This window comes from Pseudophryne corroboree, chromosome 3 (assembly GCF_028390025.1).
Source record: "Pseudophryne corroboree isolate aPseCor3 chromosome 3, aPseCor3.hap2, whole genome shotgun sequence".
Lineage (NCBI taxonomy): Eukaryota > Metazoa > Chordata > Amphibia > Anura > Myobatrachidae > Pseudophryne > Pseudophryne corroboree.
In genome coordinates, this window is record NC_086446.1 from 78,648,783 (window position 1) to 78,670,569 (window position 21,787).

General features: G+C 48.0%; 1 protein-coding gene across 1 annotated transcript in view; it reads right to left on the minus strand.

Moving 5' to 3' along the window:
* The window catches only part of LOC135057183 (oocyte zinc finger protein XlCOF8.4-like), a 146,290-nt gene that overhangs the window by 119,078 nt on the left and 5,425 nt on the right, over nt 1-21,787 (minus strand). Inside the window, exons 5-6 of the mRNA XM_063963081.1 lie at nt 7,812-7,909; nt 7,543-7,654 (exon numbers count right to left, since the gene is read on the minus strand). Of these exons, the coding sequence (XP_063819151.1) occupies nt 7,543-7,654; nt 7,812-7,909 (210 nt within the window). The remainder of the gene's footprint in view (nt 1-7,542; nt 7,655-7,811; nt 7,910-21,787) is intronic.

A 21,787-nucleotide genomic window follows, 5' to 3' on the forward strand; every position in this document is an offset into this window, starting at 1 on the left:
TCTTATCCACATCCTCAATCTCTTCCTCTCCCTGCAGGTGTAGTGTGTTCGCTGGTTACTACCATTAATGGTGACTGGGGAGTTTTGGCACAGGCTGTAGGTGCCCAGGACCACCCTTCTTGAAAAATACAGTGCAGACTCTCTTTTTGAGTATTGAGATGGGGCTTCTGTATCCTACTGCTGTAGGGAGACTTCCAGTAATTAGGTATATCAACGTAGAGCAAGTTAATTCATTATCTATTTCATACACTTAAATTACACTCTGTAATAGTGAGCAATTGTGGAATCTGTCATAGTTGTGATTTTACTTTCAATTATACCCTGTAATTACAGATGGAGCCGCGCTCATCTGAGGCGGCTCCATCACAAACGTGCACTCCAGGCAGGACTAGGCGATCCGTCGGCCTAGTCACACCAGGAGTGCACAGAGATGCTTCCAATTAAAGTGTCTCTGTCCGGGCGAGCGGACGGAGACGCTCTCCATTCAAGTGAATGGGGCGCGCCTCTGCCGCAGCCATGCGTGTCCGGACGGGCGGGGACCCTCTCGGCGATAGGCGTGCCCGACTAGCATGACTCCATCTGTATCAGCAGTTATTGTATATGTCAGTGGTTCCAAAAGTTACTTTAATCACGTGCCCTATAGTATAAAAAAAAAAAATTCTCGGTACCCCTCGCCCAAAAGTTTCTTATTGAAAATTTCAGCTAAATCTATGAAATATAGTACATTGTGCTTTCCTGTTTTCCTGAAGTTCAGTTATGTGGTGATTGACAGGATTTACTTCTGCTGATTAAAATATGTGGCATGCAAATATTCTGTGCACAACTGCTGCTGTATCTGCATACAAAATGCTACGCTACAGTGTTTTCCTGGAAAAGCATTTCATAGGCAGATACAGCCGCAGTCACACACAAAATAATAAGAATTTACTTACCGATAATTCTATTTCTCGGAGTCCGTAGTGGATGCTGGGGTTCCTGAAAGGACCATGGGGAATAGCGGCTCCGCAGGAGACAGGGCACAAAAGTAAAGCTTTTACAGGTCAGGTGGTGTGTACTGGCTCCTCCCCCTATGACCCTCCTCCAGACTCCAGTTAGGTACTGTGCCCGGACGAGCGTACACAATAAGGGAGGATTTTGAATCCCGGGTAAGACTCATACCAGCCACACCAATCACACCGTACAACTTGTGATCTAAACCCAGTTAACAGTATGATAACAGAGGAGCCTCTGAAAGATGGCTTCCTAAACAATAACCCGAATTAGTTAACAATAACTATGTACAAGTATTGCAGATAATCCGCACTTGGGATGGGCGCCCAGCATCCACTACGGACTCCGAGAAATAGAATTATCGGTAAGTAAATTCTTATTTTCTCTATCGTCCTAAGTGGATGCTGGGGTTCCTGAAAGGACCATGGGGATTATACCAAAGCTCCCAAACGGGCGGGAGAGTGCGGATGACTCTGCAGCACCGAATGAGAGAACTCCAGGTCCTCCTTTGCCAGGGTATCAAATTTGTAAAAATTTACAAACGTGTTCTCCCCTGACCACGTAGCTGCTCGGCAGAGTTGTAATGCCGAGACCCCTCGGGCAGCCGCCCAAGATGAGCCCACCTTCCTTGCGGAATGGGCCTTAACAAATTTAGGCTGTGGCAGGCCTGCCACAGAATGTACAAGTTGAATCTTGTTACAAATCCAACGAGCAATCGACTGCTTAGAAGCAGGTGCACCCAACTTGTTGGGTGCATACAGTATAAACAGCGAGTCAGATTTTCTGACTCCAGCCGTCCTTTAAATGTATATTTTTAAGGCTCTGACAACGTCCAACAACTTGGAGTCCTTCAAGTCGTCTGTAGCCGCAGGCACTACAATAGGCTGGTTCAGGTGAAACGCTGATACCACCTTAGGGAGAAAATGCGGACGCGTCCGCAGCTCTGCCCTATGTCGAATGGAAAATTAAATAAGGGCTTTTATAAGACAAAGCCGCCAGTTCAGATACTCTCCCGGCCGAAGCCAGGGCCAGTAACATAGCCACTTTCCATGTGAGATATTTCAAATCCACATTCTTTAGTGGTTCAAACCAATTGGATTTGAGGAAATCTAAAACTACATTTAGATCCCACGGTGCCACCTTAGGCACCACAGGAGGCTGTATATGCAGTACTCCTTTGATAAAAATCTGGACCTCAGGGACTGAGGCCAATTCTTTTTGGAAGAATATTGATAGGGCCGAAATTTGAACCTTAATAGATCCCAATTTGAGACCCATAGACAATCCTGATTGCAGGAAATGTAGGAAAACGACCCAGTTGAAATTCCTCCATCGGAGCACTCCGCTGCTCGCACCACGCAACATATTTTCGCCAAATACGGCGATAATGCTTCGCGGTGACTTCCTTCCTTGCCTTTATCAAGGTAGGAATGACTTCTTCTGGAATGCCTTTTCCTTTTAGGATCTGGCATTCAAACGCCATGCCGTCAAACGCAGCCGCGGTAAGTCTTGAAAAAGACAAGGACCCTGCTGAAGCAGGTCCCTTCTCAGAAGTAGAGGCCACGGATCGTCCGTGACCATCTCTTGAAGTTCCGGGTACCAAGTCCTTCTTGGCCAATCCGGAGCCACTAGTCTTACTCCTCTTTGCCGTATAATCCTCAATACCTTTGGTATGAGAGGCAGAGGAGGAAACACCTATACCGACTGGTACACCCAATGTGTTACCAGCGCGTCCACAGCTATTGCCTGCGGATCTCTTGACCTGGCGCAATACCTGTCCAGTGTCTTGTTGAGGCGAGACGCCATCATGTCCACCATTGGTTTTACCCAACGGTTTAATAGCATGTGGAAAACTTCTGGATGAAGTCCCCACTCTCCCGGGTGAAGATCGTGTCTGCTGAGGAAGTCTGCTTCCCAGTTGTCCACGCCCGGGATGAATACTGCTGACAGTGCTATCACGTGATTCTCCGCCCAGCGAAGGATCCTGGCAGCTTCTGCCATTGCCCTCCTGCTTCTTGTGCCGCCCTGTCTGTTTACATGGGCGACTGCCGTGATGTTGTCCGACTGGATCAACACCGGTCTTCCTTGAAGCAGAGGTTTCGCCTGGCTTAGAGCATTGTAGATTGCTCTTAGTTCCAGAATGCTTATGTGAAGAGACTTTTTCAGGCTCGACCACACTCCCTGGAAATTTCTTCCCTGTGTGACTGCTCCCCAGCCTCTCAGGCTGGCATCCGTGGTCACCAGGATCCAATCCTGCATGCCGAATCTGCGGCCCTCCAATAGATGAGCCTCCTGCAACCACCACAGAAGGGATACCCTTGTCCTCGGCGACAGGGTTATCCGTAGGTGCATCTGAAGATGCGACCCTGACCATTTGTCCAACAGATCCCTTTGCATGGAATCTGCCGAAAGGGATTTCTTCGTAAGAAGCTACCATTTTTTCCAGGACTCTTGTGCATTGATGTACAGACACCTTTCCTGGTTTTAGGAGGTTCCTGACCAGGTCAGATAACTCCTTGGCTTTTTCTTCGGGAAGAAAAACCTTTTTCTGAACTGTGTCCAGAATCATCCCCAGGAACAGCAGACGAGTTGTCGGCATTAATTGGGATTTTGGAATATTCAGAATCCATCCGTGCTGCTTTAGCACCTCTTGAGATAGTGCTAAACCCATCTCTAGCTGTTCTCTGGACCTTGCCCTTATTAGGAGATCGTCCAAGTATGGGATAATTAATACGCCTTTTCTTCGAAGAAGAAATATTATCTCGGCCATTTCCTTTGTAAAGACCCGAGATGCCGTGGACAAACCAAACGGCAGCGTCTGAAACTGATAGTGACAGTTTTGTACAACGAACCTGAGGTACCCCTGGTGTGAGGGGTAATTGGAACGTGGAGATACGCATCCTTGATGTCCAAGGATACCATAAAGTCCCCTTCTTCCAGGTTCGCTATCACTGCTCTGAGTGACTCCATCTTGAACTTGAACTTCTTTATGTACAGGTTCAAGGACTTCAGATTTAGAATAGGCCTTACCGAGCCATCCGGCTTCGGTACCACAAAAAGAGTGGAATAATACCCCTTCCCTTGTTGTAGAAGAGGTACCTTGACTATCACCTGCTGAGAATACAGCTTGTGAATGGCTTCCAAAACCGTCTCCCTTTCTGAGGGGGACGTTGGTAAAGCAGACTTCAGGAAACGGCGAGGTGGCTCTGTCTCTAATTTCAACCTGTACCCCTGAGATATTATCTGCAGGATCCAGGGATTTACCTGCGAGTGAGCCCACTGCGCGCTGTAATTCTTGAGACGACCGCCTACCGCCCCCGAGTCCGCTTGCGAAGCCCCAGCGTCATGCTGAGGCTTTTGTAGAAGCCGGGGAGGGCTTCTGTTCCTGGGAAGGAGCTGCCTGTTGCTGTCTCTTCCCTCGTCCTCTGCCTCGTGGCAGATATGAATAGCCCTTTGCTCTCTTATTTTTAAAGGAACGAAAGGGCTGCGGTTGAAAGGTCGGTGCCTTTTTCTGTTGGGGAGTGACTTGAGGTAGAAAGGTGGATTTCCCGGCCGTAGCCGTGGCCACCAAATCCGATAGACCGACCCCAAATAACTCCTCTACGCATCGCCTGTCCACTGTCGTGTCCATAAAGCTCTTCTGGCCGAAATGGACATAGCACTTACCCGTGATGCCAGTGTGCAGATATCTCTCTGTGCATCACGCATATAAAGAAATGCATCCTTTATTTGTTCTAACGACAGTAAAATATTGTCCCTGTCCAGGGTATCAATATTTTCGATCAGGGACTCTGACCAAACTACCCCAGCACTGCACATCCAGGCAGTCGCAATATCTGGTCGTAGTATAACACCTGCATGTGTGTATATACCTTTTTGGATATTTTCCATCCTCCTATCTGATGGATCTTTAAGTGCGGCCGTCTCAGGAGAGGGTAACGCCACTTGTTTTGATAAGCGTGTTAGCGCTTTGTCCACCCTAGGAGGTGTTTCCCAGCGCTCCCTAACCTCTGGCGGGAAAGGGTATAAAGCCAATAACTTCTTTGAAATTAGCAGTTTTTTTTATCGGGGCACCCCACGCTTCATCACACACGTCATTTAATTCTTCTGATTCGGTAAAAACTACTGGTAGTTTTTTCACACCCCACATAATACCCTGTTTAGTGGTACCTGTAGTATCAGCTAAATGTAACATCTCCTTTATTGCCAAAATCATATAACGTGTGGCCCTACTGGAAAATACGGTTAATTCGTCACCTTCACCACCGGAATCAGTGCCTGTGTCTGGGTCTGTGTCGACCGACTGAGGCAAGGGGCGTTTTACAGCCCCTGACGGTATTTGAGGCGCCTGGACAGGCACTAATTGAGTGTCCGGCCGCCTCATGTCGGCAAACGACTGCTTAAGCGAGTTGACGCTATCCCGTAATTCCACAAATAAAGGCATCCATTCTAGTGTCGACCCCCGAGGAGGTGACATCCTCATATTTGGCAATTGCTCCGCCTCCACACCAATAACGTCCTCATACATGTCGACACACACGTACCGACACACAGCAGACACACAGGGAATGCTCTATACGAAGACAGGACCCACTAGCCCTTTGGGGAGACAGAGGGAGAGTCTGCCAGCACACACCAAAAAGCGCTATATATGACAGGGATAGCCTTATGATTAAGTGCTCCCTTATAGCTGCTTTTATATTAATATATTGCCATTTATTTTGCCCCCCCTCTCTGTTATACCCTGTTTCTGTAGTGCAGTGCAGGGGAGAGACCTGGGAGCCTTCCTGACCAGCGGAGCTGTGACAGAAAATGGCGCCGTGTGCTGAGGAGATAGGCCCCGCCCCTTTTTCGGCGGGCTCGTCTCCCGCTATTTAGTACATTTAGGCAGGGGTAAATATCTCCATATAGCCTCTGGGGCTATATGTGAGGTATTTTTAGCCTTTTTAAAGGTTTTCATTTGCCTCCCAGGGCGCCCCCCCCCCAGCGCCCTGCACCCTCAGTGACTGCCGTGTGAAGTGTGCTGAGAGGAAAATGGCGCACAGCTGCAGTGCTGTGCGCTACCTTAAGAAGACTGCAGGAGTCTTCAGCCGCCGATTCTGGACCTCTTCTTGCTTCAGCATCTGTGAGGGGGCCGGCGGCGTGGCTCCGGTGACCATCCAGGCTGTACCTGTGATCGTCCCTCTGGAGCTTCATGTCCAGTAGCCAAGAAGCCAATCCATCCTGCACGCAGGTGAGTTCACTTCTTCTCCCCTCTGTCCCTCGTTGCAGTGATCCTGTTGCCAGCAGGAATCACTGTAAAATAAAAAACCTAAGCTAAACTCTCTAAGCAGCTCTTTATGAGAGCCACCTAGAATTGCACCCTTCTCGGCCGGGCACAAAAATCTAACTGGAGTCTGGAGGAGGGTCATAGGGGGAGGAGCCAGTACACACCACCTGACCTGTAAAAGCTTTACTTTTGTGCCCTGTCTCCTGCGGAGCCGCTATTCCCCATGGTCCTTTCAGGAACCCCAGCATCCACTTAGGACGATAGAGAAATAGGCATGCTGCATATCATTTTAATCAGCAGAAGCAGCTTGTGCACCATATAACCATCGATTTGCGCAAAAGATGCATGCACTACCGATTCACACGGCGCTCAAACGTTATGTGTAACGCGACTTGTAGCGCATGGAGGATATATGTATGTGGACACATCTGTAGTTTTATTTGGTACTGGAACAAAACCCTTGGCACTCCTGCAAGTGACCCACAGCACTCAATGTGGGAACCAATGATACATATGCTTTTACGATTCTCCCTGATTTTGGACTCTGTAGCCCATTTCAGTGGAGACAGTCTATGTGATGTGTTCGTTTTGTATTCTGGACTGATAGCACACAAGGATATGATGTGAATAGTATACCACCCACTGAGGCAGATGTATTAACCTGGCGAAGGCACAAGGAAGTGATAAACCAGTGATAAATGCAAGGTGATAAACGCACCAGCCAATCAGCTCCAATATGTAAATTAACAGGAGCCGATTGGCTGGTGCATCTATCACTTTTATCACTTCCTTATGCATTCTCCAGGTTAATACATCTGCCCCAGTGTCCCGATATCACCGTGACTGTCTCTATTTGACAAGGAGGTGGGTGGTACATCCCATTCATGTTGCATAGGTTCATGCTGGTAGGACGGGGACAATAGATTGATTAGGAGCAGTCCTCGGCTTTTCAGTGTTAGGCAAGCCCCCTGGATGTGAACACGCCCCTCCATGGTCCGAACATGCCTATCCTTGATGCAGACATGACCCCTCCATAATGCGAGCACTATCCTCCTCTGTGTGGCAATGTCCCAGATCTCAATTAGTTAACACTAATTTTGGGTGGTATGAAGGAGAAGAGCAGGAGTGTAATAGCGGCTGATGGCTTCTAACTCCCCCACTGGGCAGATACATGTCCCTCATTAGCCTGTACTGACAGAGGAGGATGTAGTATAAGAGGCTGCTGTAGTGTCTGATTCAAAATAATTTGTGACTCTTCTCTGTAATAAGTGATTATTACTCACCTGTGCTGATATCTGTAGCGATTTCCTCCTCCTTACACTGCTGATCACCGCTCACATACGTCTCTTCTTCTCCACTTATACGCTCTACCTTAATATTAGTCAGATCTTCATCCTAATCAAACCATAAATAATAAAATGACACTTTACATATGTCTGATTTCCTTAACAGAGAATAAAAGTAAGACTATCAGTGTATGCAACACACACAGCTGCTCTACACATCATATATAGTGACAGTTACCATTGGTGAGAGCCTAAATCCCATCTACCTCATACTCCTGTGGTGTCCTGTGATTCTCCTCTGTACAATCCTGTAAATAAAGAGGACGGGGACATCTCTCTGGGGTATCTCTGTTACTGGCTCCATCTGTAGGAGACATAGTTATTGAATGCATTGCTTTTTATTTGATGATCATACAGTGATGAGACGAGGGCCCGCTAGTCTGTTATTAACCCTGTATCTTGTCCAGTGTAGTGACAGACACTGTACTTTTTACAGCCTTTCCCTTCCCTTTGCTTCCCAATGTGTAAGTACAGAGAGACCTGTGATTGTCCTTACTGCCGGTTATGTTAAAGACTTGGGGATATTGTATGATCATTGAAGGAACATACATTACAGGGTGTATCACTAGCTATTGCAGGTTGTAGTATTTGGAGTAGGTGCCTTTGTTTCCTTTATACTGTAAATATAATAATTTTCTTGCCAGGCTTCAGGTGCGGTGGCTCGTTCCGCTACGCTTTGCTCATCACGAGGTTACTAAAGGTAATAGTTTGTGACATGGATAGTAAATGCACAAAAGTTATAAAAACCATGAAAAAAAAACAAAACTGCTGTTGACCTTTTGACCCTGTAGAAATTTTGACTCCGTCGACCCTATGGTGTTGACCTGTTGTTTGTCGATCTTTTTACTATCTATCATCCACCTCCCTCCGTACTGCCCAGGACAGAGGGAGACTAGTAGACTACTATACTGGTAGAGAACACAGGCCAAGTAGCCAGGGCCACAAGTCAGCCGGCATCGGGAGAAGATGCCACACGAGAAGCAGAGTATCTCAACGGTATCTCACTCACCAGGGTATCGCAGTAGTGAACTGGTCCATGCTTATGCTCCTTCAGAGTCACTAGGGTGAGTACTGCCTGACTAGGGGGTGCAGGGTCCTTAGTGTGGCTTTTCAATAGTTGCAGTTACAATTGTGAGTGATATTGTGTATAGTGTGGTCACAGTTTTACACGTATTGGGGTAACATATGGTGAAACATACAAAATGACACCCAAAAATAGTTTTAAAAAAAATGGTGTTGTTCTATGTTGACCTTTTGACCCTGCCGACCCTTTCAACTGTCTACCTTTCGACTTGATGCATGCTGATAAGAAGATATGACAGCTCACACAACCTAAGAGACTGTAGAACTGCAAAAGCCACAGAGAACCTTGCACCCCCGATAGCTCTCACTACTATTTCACAGAGAATGATGGAGGGAAAATACAAAGTTGATGCTGCTGGCTGCTCACAAAGATGGCTGCTGTGTTTGTTCTGGTAGACTTGCCTTACTGGGAAGCCATACCACGAAGGATGTGCCACAGGGAAGGAATACCCAGGTCCCAGCACTAAAGATTTCAGTTCCCTTTGATATCCTATGATAAATGCTCAAGTGCCATGACAGGTAGTTACCACCTGGAACTCATCCCTGTTGCTAAGCATACTGAACCCACTGCTTTTGTGCAAGACTCGGTGCAGGGGAGCTCTGCCATAACTGTGGATCAATGTAGAAAGAATATGTAAGTGCACAGTCAGCAGCAGCTGGTAAGAGGGTGGACAGGCCCCCCAATATACAAAGAAAGAAAGAAAAAATATGGTCTACCAGCGCTGGCTGTATAAATTCAAACAAAGGACGGTTTGCTTCACTAATAAAATTCACAATTTATTAACATGACATATTTCAAAACACAGGAATCGATTCATATTACCAGTATTACGCAATCACTGTAACATATTAATATTTACTGAATCCACAAGATGCGTATGGTAGGTGGCATCAGCTTCCGGAAAAGTCCATTTAGAGCTGCACAGGTGGACCGGATGATGTTGAGAAAAGATTTCCCAGTGATTGAGATAATGTCCAGTGTGGCCAAAGGTAGACAAAGTTATAAATAATATAGGTCATGGAGTGGAATTCAGGAAGGCAGATAGAGATGAGCTCAACGCGTTTCACTGGCAACAATAGATCCAGCTTCCTCAGGAGCATCCGGTAAATATTCATATGTTACAGTGATTGCTCTTTCATCCACAGCATGCGGCTCGGTTGGCTCCTGGCCACCACTGCTCCCTGCCCCAGACACATGCACGCCTCTCCGGCGGCGGTGTCTCGCTTCAATTCGCCGCCGGCCCGTGAGCCAATCAGAGCTCGCGGACCGGCAGCTAAGGCTCCTGATTGGCTCACGCACCAGCGCCTAATTTAAAAGAGACACCGCCGCCGGAGAGTGAGCAGCAGCGCGGTGGGGCTGGTGAGAACTTTGGGGACATGTGTATCTGGGACTGGGGGCAGAGCAGGCACTGGGGGGACATGTGTATCTGGCACTGGGGGGCATAGCTGGCACTGTGGGGGCATATGTATCTGGCACTGGGGGCATAACAGGCACTGAGGGGACATGTGTATCTGCACTGGGGGTGTAGCAGGCACTGGGGGGACATGTGTATCTGGCACTGGGGGCATAGCAGGCACTGTGGGGACATGTGTATCTGGCACTGGGGGCTTAGCAGGCACTGAGGGGACATGTGTATCTGCACTGGGGGCATAGGGGGGACGTGTATCTGGCACTTGGGGGGACATGTGTATCTGACACTGGGGCATAGCAGGCACTGTGGGGCATGTGTATCTGGCACTGGGGGCATAGCAGGCATTGTGGGGACATGTGTATCTGGCACTGGGGGCATAGCAGGCACTGGGGGACATGTGTATCTGGCACTGGGGGCATATCTGGAACTGGGGACATAGCAGGCACTGTTGGGACATGTGTATCTGGCACTGGGAGCATAGCTGGCACTGGGGCATATCTGGCACTTGGGGAATAGCAGGCACTGGGGGCATACCAGGCACTGTGGGGACATGTGTTTCTGGCACTGGGGTCACAGCTGGCACTGTGGGGGCATATGTATATGGCACTGGGGGCATAGCAGGCACTGAGGGGACATGTGTATCTGGCACTGGGGGCATAGCTGGCACTGTGGGGACATATGTATTTGACACTGGGGACATGTGTGTATCTGGCACTGTGGGGGCACCCATTTTTTGGCATCTTTATATGTGTGTGGTACTGTTCTGGGGCATTAAATGTATCTGGCACTGTACAACATGACGAAAAACGGGGTTATGATATGAGGTCATACTTCTACAAACGTCATACCGAAAGGTGTGCACACAAAAAATAAGATTTTACTCACCGGTAAATCTATTTCTCGTAGTCCGTAGTGGATGCTGGGGACTCAGTAAGGACCATTGGGAATAGACGGGCTCCGCAGGAGACTGGGCACTCTAAGAAAGATTTAGGACTACCTGGTGTGCACTGGCTCCTCCCCCTATGACCCTCCTCCAAGCCTCAGTTAGGATACTGTGCCCGGAACAGCTGACACAATAAGGAAGGATTTTGAATCCCGGGTAAGACTCATACCAGCCACACCAATCACACCATGTAACTCGTGATAGGAACCCCGGTTAACAGTATGATAACAAAAAAGGAGCCTCTGAATAGATGGCTCGCAATAACAACCCAAATTTTTGTAACAATAACTATTTACAAGTATTGCAGACAATCCGCACTTGGGGTGGGCGCCCAGCATCCACTACGGACTACGAGAAATAGATTTACCGGTGAGTAAAATCTTATTTTCTCTAATGTCCTAGTAGATGATGGGGACTCCGTAAGGACCATGGGGATTATACCAAAGCTCCCAAACGGGCGGGAGAGTGCGGATGACTCTGCAGCACCGAATGAGAGAACTCCAGGTCCTCCTCAGCCAGGGTATCTAATTTGTAGAATTTAGCAAACGTGTTTGCCCCTGACCAAGTAGCAGCTCGGCAAAGTTGTAAAGCCGAGACCCCTCGGGCAGCCGCCCAAGAGGAGCCCACCTTCCTTGTGGAATGGGCATTCACTGATTTAGGCTGCGGTAAGCCCACCGCAGAATGCGCCAGCTGAATAGTGCTACAAATCCAGCGCGCAATAGACTGCTTAGAAGCAGGAGCACCCAACTTGTTGGGTGCATACAGGATAAACAGCGAGTCAGTCTTCCTGACTCCAGCCGTCCTGGAAACATATATTTTCAGGGCCCTGACTACGTCCAGAAACTTGGAATCCTCCAAGTCCCTAGTAGCCGCAGGCACCACAATAGGTTGGTTCAAGTGAAACGCTGAGACCACCTTTGGGAGAAACTGAGGGCGAGTCCTCAATTCTGCCCTATCCATATGGAAAATCAGATAGGGGCTTTTACAGGACAAAGCCGCCAATTCTGACACACGTCTGGCCGAAGCCAGAGCCAACAACATGACCACTTTCCACGTGAGATATTTTAAATCCACGGTCTTAAGTGGCTCAAACCAATTTGATTTTAGAAAATCCAAGACCACTTTGAGATCCCAAGGTGCCACTGGGGGCACAAAAGGAGGCTGAATATGCAGCACTCCCTTGACAAAAGTCTGAACTTCAGGTAGCGAAGCCAGTTCTTTCTGGAAGAAAATCGACAGGGCCGAGATCTGGACTTTAATGGACCCCAATTTGAGGCCCAAAGTCACACCTGCTTGCAGGAAATGTAGGAAATGACCCAGTTGAAATTCCTCCGTTGGGGCCTTCCTGGCCTCACACCAAGCAACAAACTTCCGCCAAATGCGGTGATAATGCTTTGCGGTGACATCCTTCCTGGCCTTGATCAGGGTAGGGATGACTTCCTCCGGAATACCCTTTTCCTTTAGGATCCGGCGTTCAACCGCCATGTCGTCAAACGCAGCCGCGGTAAGTCTTGGAACAGACAAGGCCCCTGCAGCAGCAGGTCCTGTCTGAGCGGCAGAGGCCAAGGGTCCTCTGCGAGCATCTCTTGAAGCTCCGGGTACCAAGCTCTTCTTGGCCAATCTGGAGCCACAAGAATAGTTTTCACTCCTCGCCTTCTTATTATTCTCAGTACCTTGGGTATGAGAGGCAGAGGAGGAAACACATAAACCGACTGGTACACCCATGGTGTCACTAGAGCGTCCACAGCGATCGCCTGAGGGTCTCTTGACCTGGCGCAATACTTTTTTAGCTTTTTGTTGAGGCGGGACGCCATCATGTCCACCTGTGGTATTTCCCAACGGTGTACCAGCATCTGGAAGACTTCTGGATGAAGTCCCCATTCTCCCGGGTGGAGGTCATGCCTGCTGAGGAAGTCTGCTTCCCAGTTGTCCACTCCCGGAATGAACACTGCTGTCAGTGCTAACACATGATTCTCTGCCCACCGGAGAATCCTTGTGGCTTCTGCCATTGCCCTCCTGCTTCTTGTGCCGCCCTGTCTGTTTACATGGGCGACTGCCGTGATGTTGTCTGACTGTATCAGCACCGGCCGGTTGTGAAGCAGGGGTCTTGCCTGACTTAGGGCATTGTAGATGGCCCTTAGCTCCAGAATATTTATGTGCAGCGATATCTCCTGAGCTGACCACAGCCCCTGGAAATTTCTTCCCTGTGTGACTGCCCCCCAGCCCCGAAGGCTGGCATCCGTGGTCACCAGGACCCAGTCCTGTATTCCGAATCTGCGGCCCTCTAGTAGATGAGCCGTCTGCAGCCACCACAGCAGCGACACCCTGGTCTTTGCCGACAGGGTTATCCGCTGTTGCATCTGGAGATGGGACCCGGACCATTTGTCCAACAGGTCCCACTGGAACGTCCTTGCGTGGAACCGTCCGAATGGTATCGCCTCGTACGAGGCTACCATTTTTCCCAGGACTCGTGTGCATTGATGTACCGACACTTTTCCTGGTTTTAGGATGTCTCTGACTAGAGATGACAATTCCTCGGCTTTTTCCACTGGAAGAAACACCCTTTTCTGGTCTGTGTCCAGAATCATTCCCAGGAACAGAAGACGTGTCATGGGAACCAGCTGTGACTTCGGGATATTAAGAATCCAGCCGTGCTGTTGTAGCACTTCCTGAGAAAGTGCCACCCCCACTACCAACTGTTCCTTGGACCTCGCCTTTATCAGGAGATCGTCCAAGTACGGGATAATTAAAACTCCCTTCTTGCGAAGGAGTATCAACATTTCGGCCATTACCTTGGTAAAGACCCTCGGTGCCGTGGATAACCCAAACGGCAGCGTCTGGAACTGATAGGGACAGTCCTGTACCACAAATCTGAGGTACTCCTGGTGCGGAGGGTAAAAAGGGACATGCAGATACGCATCCTTGATGTCCAGGGATACCATGTAATCCCCCTCCTCCAGGCTCGCAATAACCGCCCTGAGCGATTCCATCTTGAACTTGAACCTTTTGATGTAAGTGTTCAAGGCTTTTAAATTTAAGATGGGCCTCACCGAACCGTCCGGTTTCAGTACCACAAATAGTGTGGAATAGTAACCCTTTCCTTGTTGAAGGAGGGGTACCTTTACAATCACCTGTTGTGAATATAGTTTCTGAATAGCCTCCAACACTGCCTCCCTGGCAGAGGGAGTTGCCGGTAAGGCAGACTTTAGGAAACGGCAGGGGGGGGGGGGGGGGGTCATCTCGAATTCCAGCCTGTACCCCTGAAGTACTACTTGAAGGACCCAGGGATCTACCTGTGAGCAAGCCCACTGTGCGCTGAAATTTTTGAGACGGGCCCCCACCATATCCTGTTCCGCCTGAGCAGCCCCAGCGTCATGCTGTGGACTTACCGGACGCAGGGGAGGACTTCTGCTCCTGGGAACTAGCTGTGTGTTGCAGCTTCTTCCCTCTACCTTTGCCTCTCGGCAGAAAGGATGAGCCTCTAGCCCTCTTGCCTTTCTGGGGCCGAAAGGACTGTACCTGATAATACGGTGCTTTCTTTTGCTGCGGGGCAGCATGTGGCAAAAAGGTCGATTTCCCAGCAGTAGCTGTGGACACGAGGTCTGAAAGACCATCCCCAAACAGTTCCACCCCCTTATAGGGTAAAACTTCCATGTGCCGCTTTGAGTCGGCATCACCTGACCATTGCCTAGTCCACAACCCCCGTCCTATATCGTCAAACCTTTTGTGTAAGGAGTTGACACTTTCACGCAATTCCTTCCATAAGTCTAGCCACACCGGTGTCGACCCCTCAGGGGGTGACAACACATTCACAGGCATTTGCTCCGCCTCCACATCATTTTCCTCCTCATACATGTCGACACAGCAGTACCGACACCCAGCAGACACACAGGGAATGCTCTTACAGAGGACAGGACCCCACAAAGCCCTTTGGGGAGACAGAGGGAGAGTATGCCAGCACACACCAGAGCGCTATATATCAGAGGGATATCACCTATAAAAGTGTGTTTTCCCCTTATAGCTGATATATATATTATATACTGCGCCTAATTTGTGCCCCCCCTCTCTTTTTTACCCTTTACTGTAGTGCAGGACTGCAGGGGAGAGCCAGGGAGCTTCCTTCCAGCGGAGCTGTGAGGGAAAAATGGCGCCAGTGTGCTGAGGGAGAAGGCCCCGCCCCTTTTTCGGCGGGCTTTCTCCCGCTATTTTAATGTATCTGGCAGGGGTTAATATACACCTATATAGCCCCTGGGGCTATATATGGTGTTAGTTTGCCAGCCAAGGTGTTAATATTGCTGCTCAGGGCGCCCCCCCAGCGCCCTGCACCCATCAGTGACCGCAGTGTGTGGTGTGCATGAGGAGCAATGGCGCCAGCTGCAGTGCTGTGCGCTACCTTGGAGAAGACAGAAGTAACATAGTAACATAGTATCTGAGGTTGAAAAAAGACAATTGTCCGTCGAGTTCAACCTATTTGTGGTGTCCTATGCATGATGATTTGACTAAAATTTTTGACTGATGCTGCTGTCAGCCATTGCATTTTATCCCTAATTATAGTAACTATAATGCATGACTATGCACCATACCCCTGGATATCCTTATCCAATAGGAATTTATCTAACCCATTCTTAAAGGTGTTGACAGATTCCGCCATTACAACTCCCTCGGGCAGGGAATTCCAAACACGTATTGTCCTTACCGTGAAAAAGCCTTTACGCCGTATTGTGCGGAATCTCCTCTCCTCTAACCTGAGCGAGTGTCCACGAGTCCTCTGTGTTGATCTAACCAAAAACAGGTCCCGCGCAAGCTCTGTGTATTGTCCCCTTATATATTTGTAGATGTTGATCATATCCCCTCTTAGTCTCCGCTTTTCCAATGTAAACATGCCTAGTCTTTCAAGCCTTTCCTTGTATTCCATCGTCTCCATGCCCTTAATTAGTTTGGTCGCCCTCCTCTGTACCTTTTCAAGCTCCAGGATATCCTTTTTGTAGTACGGTGCCCAGAACTGTACACAGTATTCAAGGTGTGGCCTCACTAGTGATTTATATAACGGGAGTATAATACTCTCGTCCCTAGCATCAATACCCCGTTTTATGCATGCTAATATCTTATTAGCCTTCTTTGCTGCAGTCCTACTTTGGGTACTACTGCTTAGCTTGCTATCTATGAGGACACCTAAGTCCTTTTCCAGTACAGAATCCCCTAGTTTTACCCCATTTAGTAGGTAGGTGTAATTTTTGTTCTTGTTACCACAGTGCATTACCTTACACTTGTCTGTGTTGAAGCGCATTCTCCATTTGGCTGCCCATGCTTCTAATTTAAGTAAGTCGTTCTGAAGAGACTCGGGATCCTCCTCTGTATTTATAGCCTTACACAATTTGGTATCATCTGCAAAAATTGACACCATGCTCTCTAGACCTTCTGTTAGGTCGTTAATGAAAATATTGAACAATAGCGGTCCTAATACTGAGCCTTGCGGCACACCACTTAGCACTTCAGTCCAAGTTGAAAAAGATCCATTAACCACAACGCGCTGCTTCCTATTATCTAACCAGTTTTTGACCCAAGTGCATATTGTGCTTCCTAGCCCTGATTCTTGTAGCTTGTATATAAGTCTCATGTGTGGTACAGTATCAAACGCTTTGGCAAAGTCTAAAAAGATTACATCCACGTCTTTACCCTGTTTGCGCTTACTGTTTCATAAAAGCCAAGTAAGTTGGTTTGACAGGATCTGTCCTTCATAAACCCATGTTGATTCCTTTTAATGACCTTATTGGTTTCAAGGAACTTCTGAATACTATCTCTTAGAATACCTTCCAATACTTTCCCCACTATAGATGTAAGACTAACTGGTCTATAATTACCTGGTTCAGCTTTACTTCCCTTTTTGAATATAGGCACTACTTCCGCTATACGCCAGTCTTTGGGAACCATACCTGATATAACTGAATCCTCAAAGATCAAAGATAGCGGTTTTGCCAGTTCAGAGTGAAGCTCCATTAGAACCCTTGGATGAATACCATCGGGCCCTGGTGATTTATTAATCTTTAAATGTTTTAATCGGTCACAGACTACTTCCTCGCTTAAATAAGTACCTATCAGTGTGATATTGTCCTTATTGAGATTGTGTGTCAGTCCCTGAATTGGGTCCTCTCTAGTGAATACTGTTGAAAAAAAGTCATTTAGTGTGTCCGCTATGTCATTATCATTTTTGCTTAAGACTCCCAACTTGTCTTTCAAAGGGCCTATACTCTCCTTTTTTAATCTCTTGCTATTGATGTATTTAAAGAATTTTTTGGGATTCGCTTTGCTTTCCTTTGCTACTAGTTTTTCAGTTTCTACTTTAGCTGCTCTTATTTCCTTTTTGCAATTTTTGTTACAGCCGCCAATTTTCCGGACCTCTTCTTGCTTCTGTCTCTGTAAGGGGGGCGGCGGCGCGGCTCCGGGAACGGACAACGAGATCGGTGCCTATGTTCGAACCCTCTGGAGCTAATGGTGTCCAGTAGCCTAAGAAGCCCAAGCTACCTCCACTTGGGTAGGTTTGCTTCTTCTCCCCTTAGTCCATCGCTGCAGTGAGCCTGTTGCCAGCAGGTCTCACTGAAAATAAAAAACCTAACAAACACTTTCTTGCTAGGAGCTCAGGAGAGCCCCTAGTGTGCATCCAGCTCAGCCGGGCACAGAGATCTAACTGAGGCTTGGAGGAGGGTCATAGGGGGAGGAGCCAGTGCACACCAGGTAGTCCTAAATCTTTCTTAGAGTGCCCAGTCTCCTGCGGAGCCCGTCTATTCCTCATGGTCCTTACGGAGTCCCCAGCATCCACTAGGACGTTAGAGAAATGGGGTGTAGCTTTGTGACAACTAGGCCACGCCACCATATTTGCGCACGATAGTGGCTCTTGCTCTTGACTACAGATCTTTTCTGGATCTTTGCCTCAGACTGGTTGGCCACCCCTGATCTAGGTACTTCCTTTGCTAGACATCAGCCATCACGGGCCAGTAGTTGCCGTTACTGTAGTTATAGAACCACTTTCAGTTAAAAACACTCTCATGGATTAACTGATGGCTAGACAGGGACTTGAGTTATCCTTTATAGCGTTATAGCAGGATGTACAAGAGCCTGGGATACAGGCATCATTTGTTCTACAACCAAATCATGACAGATTTCCTGGAGAGGCACTCCACATGATGGCAGCTGCAATTTGAGGATTTGGAAAGCCTCAGCGGCCAACCACCAGCTGCCAAATATCCCAATACAATGGGAAACTGTTATCTGAGACAGGACCCGTGAATGTGGAAACTGGACCACTGTTAAAAGATGGAGCCCAGCTGTCCAGTCCCTTTTCTGCATTCTACTGCAGTCAGGCTAAATAGGGGTTAGCTAGGCTGAGTCTACATAAAGAGATACACAGAAGCATGTATCTCCTCACACCTTCAAAGCGCTGAAATATCTTAAGTGCTAACACCCTCTTAATGAAATGCTCAGGCTATCTTAGTAGAAAGTAAGTCCAGGTGTCCTCCTATGAACATCATTACACAGAGGCAACTGGCAGAATGTTAATGGGAAGGATGTGTGGGTTTCTCTGCTTCTAGCTAGGCCTTCTAGTGAGAAGCCTCCATTACCCAGACTTTCAGAAGAATCACCAATATCAGGAGGAGCTACGTTCTGGAGTAATGGACTACCTTTGCACTTTGGACCTTATTCAGTAAGGACTGCTACCCGCCGCCGCCCATCTGCGGCCACGCACTAATTGCGATCGCAGGAGGCCCGCCGTCATCTTTTTGATCAGATTGGCTTAGTGTGATGTCACGCAGGAGGCCTACCGTCACCAGGAGGCCCGCCATCATCTTTTCGTTCGGATTATTGTGATGTCACACAGCTGCCTCGATAACGCTGCCGCCACCCCCCCGTTTGTAAGCCGCCGCAACGCTCCATCTTGGAAACATAGCATTGCCACCCCGTGAATGCAAATACTGCAGGGCACCTGCGCAGGGCGGGATCTGCGAATGCGCCCACAGGGCAAACGTAATTATTGAGGTTGGATCACAATTTGCGACTGAACCTGAATTAGGCCCTTTATCTGCAAAAATCCTGAAGAACAGCTGTATTGTATCAAGCAACATGTGACCTAAGAGTGTCTCGTAAAAAAACAACACAAACTCATAAGATGCATAATTTTACAAGTAATGACATAGGAACCTGTAATATTAATAAACAGCTTGCATCTATCAATATGGAGTACGGCATATGTATATATATATATATATATATATATATGTAAGTGCATATGGAGCATCATCAGTAATGCCATATGCATCCTTGTCCCATTGATCAAAGACCAAATCACTAATGTGACCTCCCTTGTACTAGGGTGCCTTGACCATCTCTGCTTTGCATACATACTGCCATCAGGTTATCTCCCTCTTGCTTGCACCTCATGTCATCTGTCTGTTGCCCCATCCCACTAGATTGTTAGCTCTTTAGAGCAGGGCCCTCTTTCCCCTTGTTGTCCAAGCCCTCTTCTCGACACAATTCACTCACGGCTCTCTCCTACTCAGCGACCACCTTTACCCGCTTTCTCTCCTACTGGTAAAGGCTCATCTCTATCTATGGCTGCCAGCCCCAAGTAGTACAATAATTACTCCTTCGCTACTTACATCTAAGCTGTATTATGTTTTGAGAATTGTGGTGCTCTTTGTTACCTGTACACTATTTCTGTTATTTATTTACTGTAATGCTAAGTTTTGTCTCCCTGTACTGTCCTTTGTACGGCGCTGCGAAACACTTGTGGCGCCTTATAAATCAAATGTAATGTAATAATGTACGAGAAACACCAGTGTGGGACTTGGCTGGTAGTAAATCAATGAAAAGATGTGAGGAGAAGAGGAGCCTTATAGGGGCTGACACGTCTGGATCCATCTGTAGGAGACACACAATGACTAGGGGCCTAATTCAGCCCTGATCGCTCACTAGGGGATTTTTGTACTGCTGCGAGGAGATAGTCGCCGCCCACCGGGGAGTGTATTTTAGCTGTGCAAGGGTGCGATCGCATGTGCAGTTGAGCGGTACAAAAATAAGATTTTACTTACCGATAAATCTATTTCTCGGAGTCCGTAGTGGATGCTGGGGTTCCTGAAAGGACCATGGGGAATAGCGGCTCCGCAGGAGACAGGGCACAAAAAGTAAAGCTTTTCCGATCAGGTGGTGTGCACTGGCTCCTCCCCCTATGACCCTCCTCCAGACTCCAGTTAGGTACTGTGCCCGGACGAGCGTACACAATAAGGGAGGATTTTGAATCCCGGGTAAGACTCATACCAGCCACACCAATCACACCGTACAACTTGTGATCTAAACCCAGTTAACAGTATGATAACAGCGGAGCCTCTGAAAGATGGCTTCCTTTAACAATAACCCGAATTAGTTAACAATAACTATGTACAACTTATGCAGATAATCCGCACTTGGGATGGGCGCCCAGCATCCACTACGGACTCCGAGAAATAGATTTATCGGTAAGTAAAATCTTATTTTCTCTATCGTCCTAGTGGATGCTGGGGTTCCTGAAAGGACCATGGGGATTATACCAAAGCTCCCAAACGGGCGGGAGAGTGCGGATGACTCTGCAGCACCGAATGAGAGAACTCCAGGTCCTCCTTAGCCAGAGTATCAAATTTGTAAAATTTTACAAACGTGTTCTCCCCTGACCACGTAGCTGCTCGGCAAAGTTGTAATGCCGAGACCCCTCGGGCAGCCGCCCAAGATGAGCCCACCTTCCTTGTGGAGTGGGCCTTTACAGATTTAGGCTGTGGCAAGCCTGCCACAGAATGTGCAAGTTGGATTGTGCTACAGATCCAACGAGCAATCGTCTGCTTAGACGCAGGAGCACCCATCTTGTTGGGTGCATACAATATAAACAACGAGTCAGATTTTCTGACTCCAGCTGTCCTTGCAATATATATTTTTAATGCTCTGACAACGTCCAGTAACTTGGAGTCCTCCAAGTCACTTGTAGCCGCAGGCACTACAATAGGCTGGTTCAGATGAAATGCTGACACCACCTTAGGGAGAAAATGCGGACGAGTTCGCAGTTCTGCCCTGTCCGAATGGAAAATCAGATATGGGCTTTTGTAAGATAAAGCTGCCAATTCTGACACTCTCCTGGCAGAAGCCAGGGCTAGAAGCATGGTCACTTTCCATGTGAGATATTTCAAATCCACCTTTTTTAGTGGTTCAAACCAATGAGATTTTAGGAAGTCCAAAACCACATTTAGATCCCACGGTGCCACTGGAGGCACCACAGGAGGCTGTATATGCAGCACTCCCTTAACAAAGGTCTGGACTTCAGGGACTGAAGCCAATTCTTTTTGAAAGAAAATCGACAGGGCCGAAATTTGAACCTTAATAGATCCCAATTTGAGACCCATTGACAATCCTGATTGCAGGAAATGTAGGAATCGACCCAGTTGAAATTCCTCCGTCGGAGCACTCCGATCTTCGCACCACGCAACATATTTTCGCCAAATTCGGTGATAATGTTGCACGGTTACTTCCTTCCTTGCTTTAATCAAAGTAGGAATGACTTCTTCCGGCATGCCTCTTTCCTTTAGGATCCGGCGTTCAACCGCCATGCCGTCAAACGCAGCCGCGGTAAGTCTTGAAACAGACAGGGACCCTGCTGAAGCAAGTCCCTCCTTAGAGGTAGAGGCCACGGATCTTCCGTGATCATCTCTTGAAGTTCCGGGTACCAAGT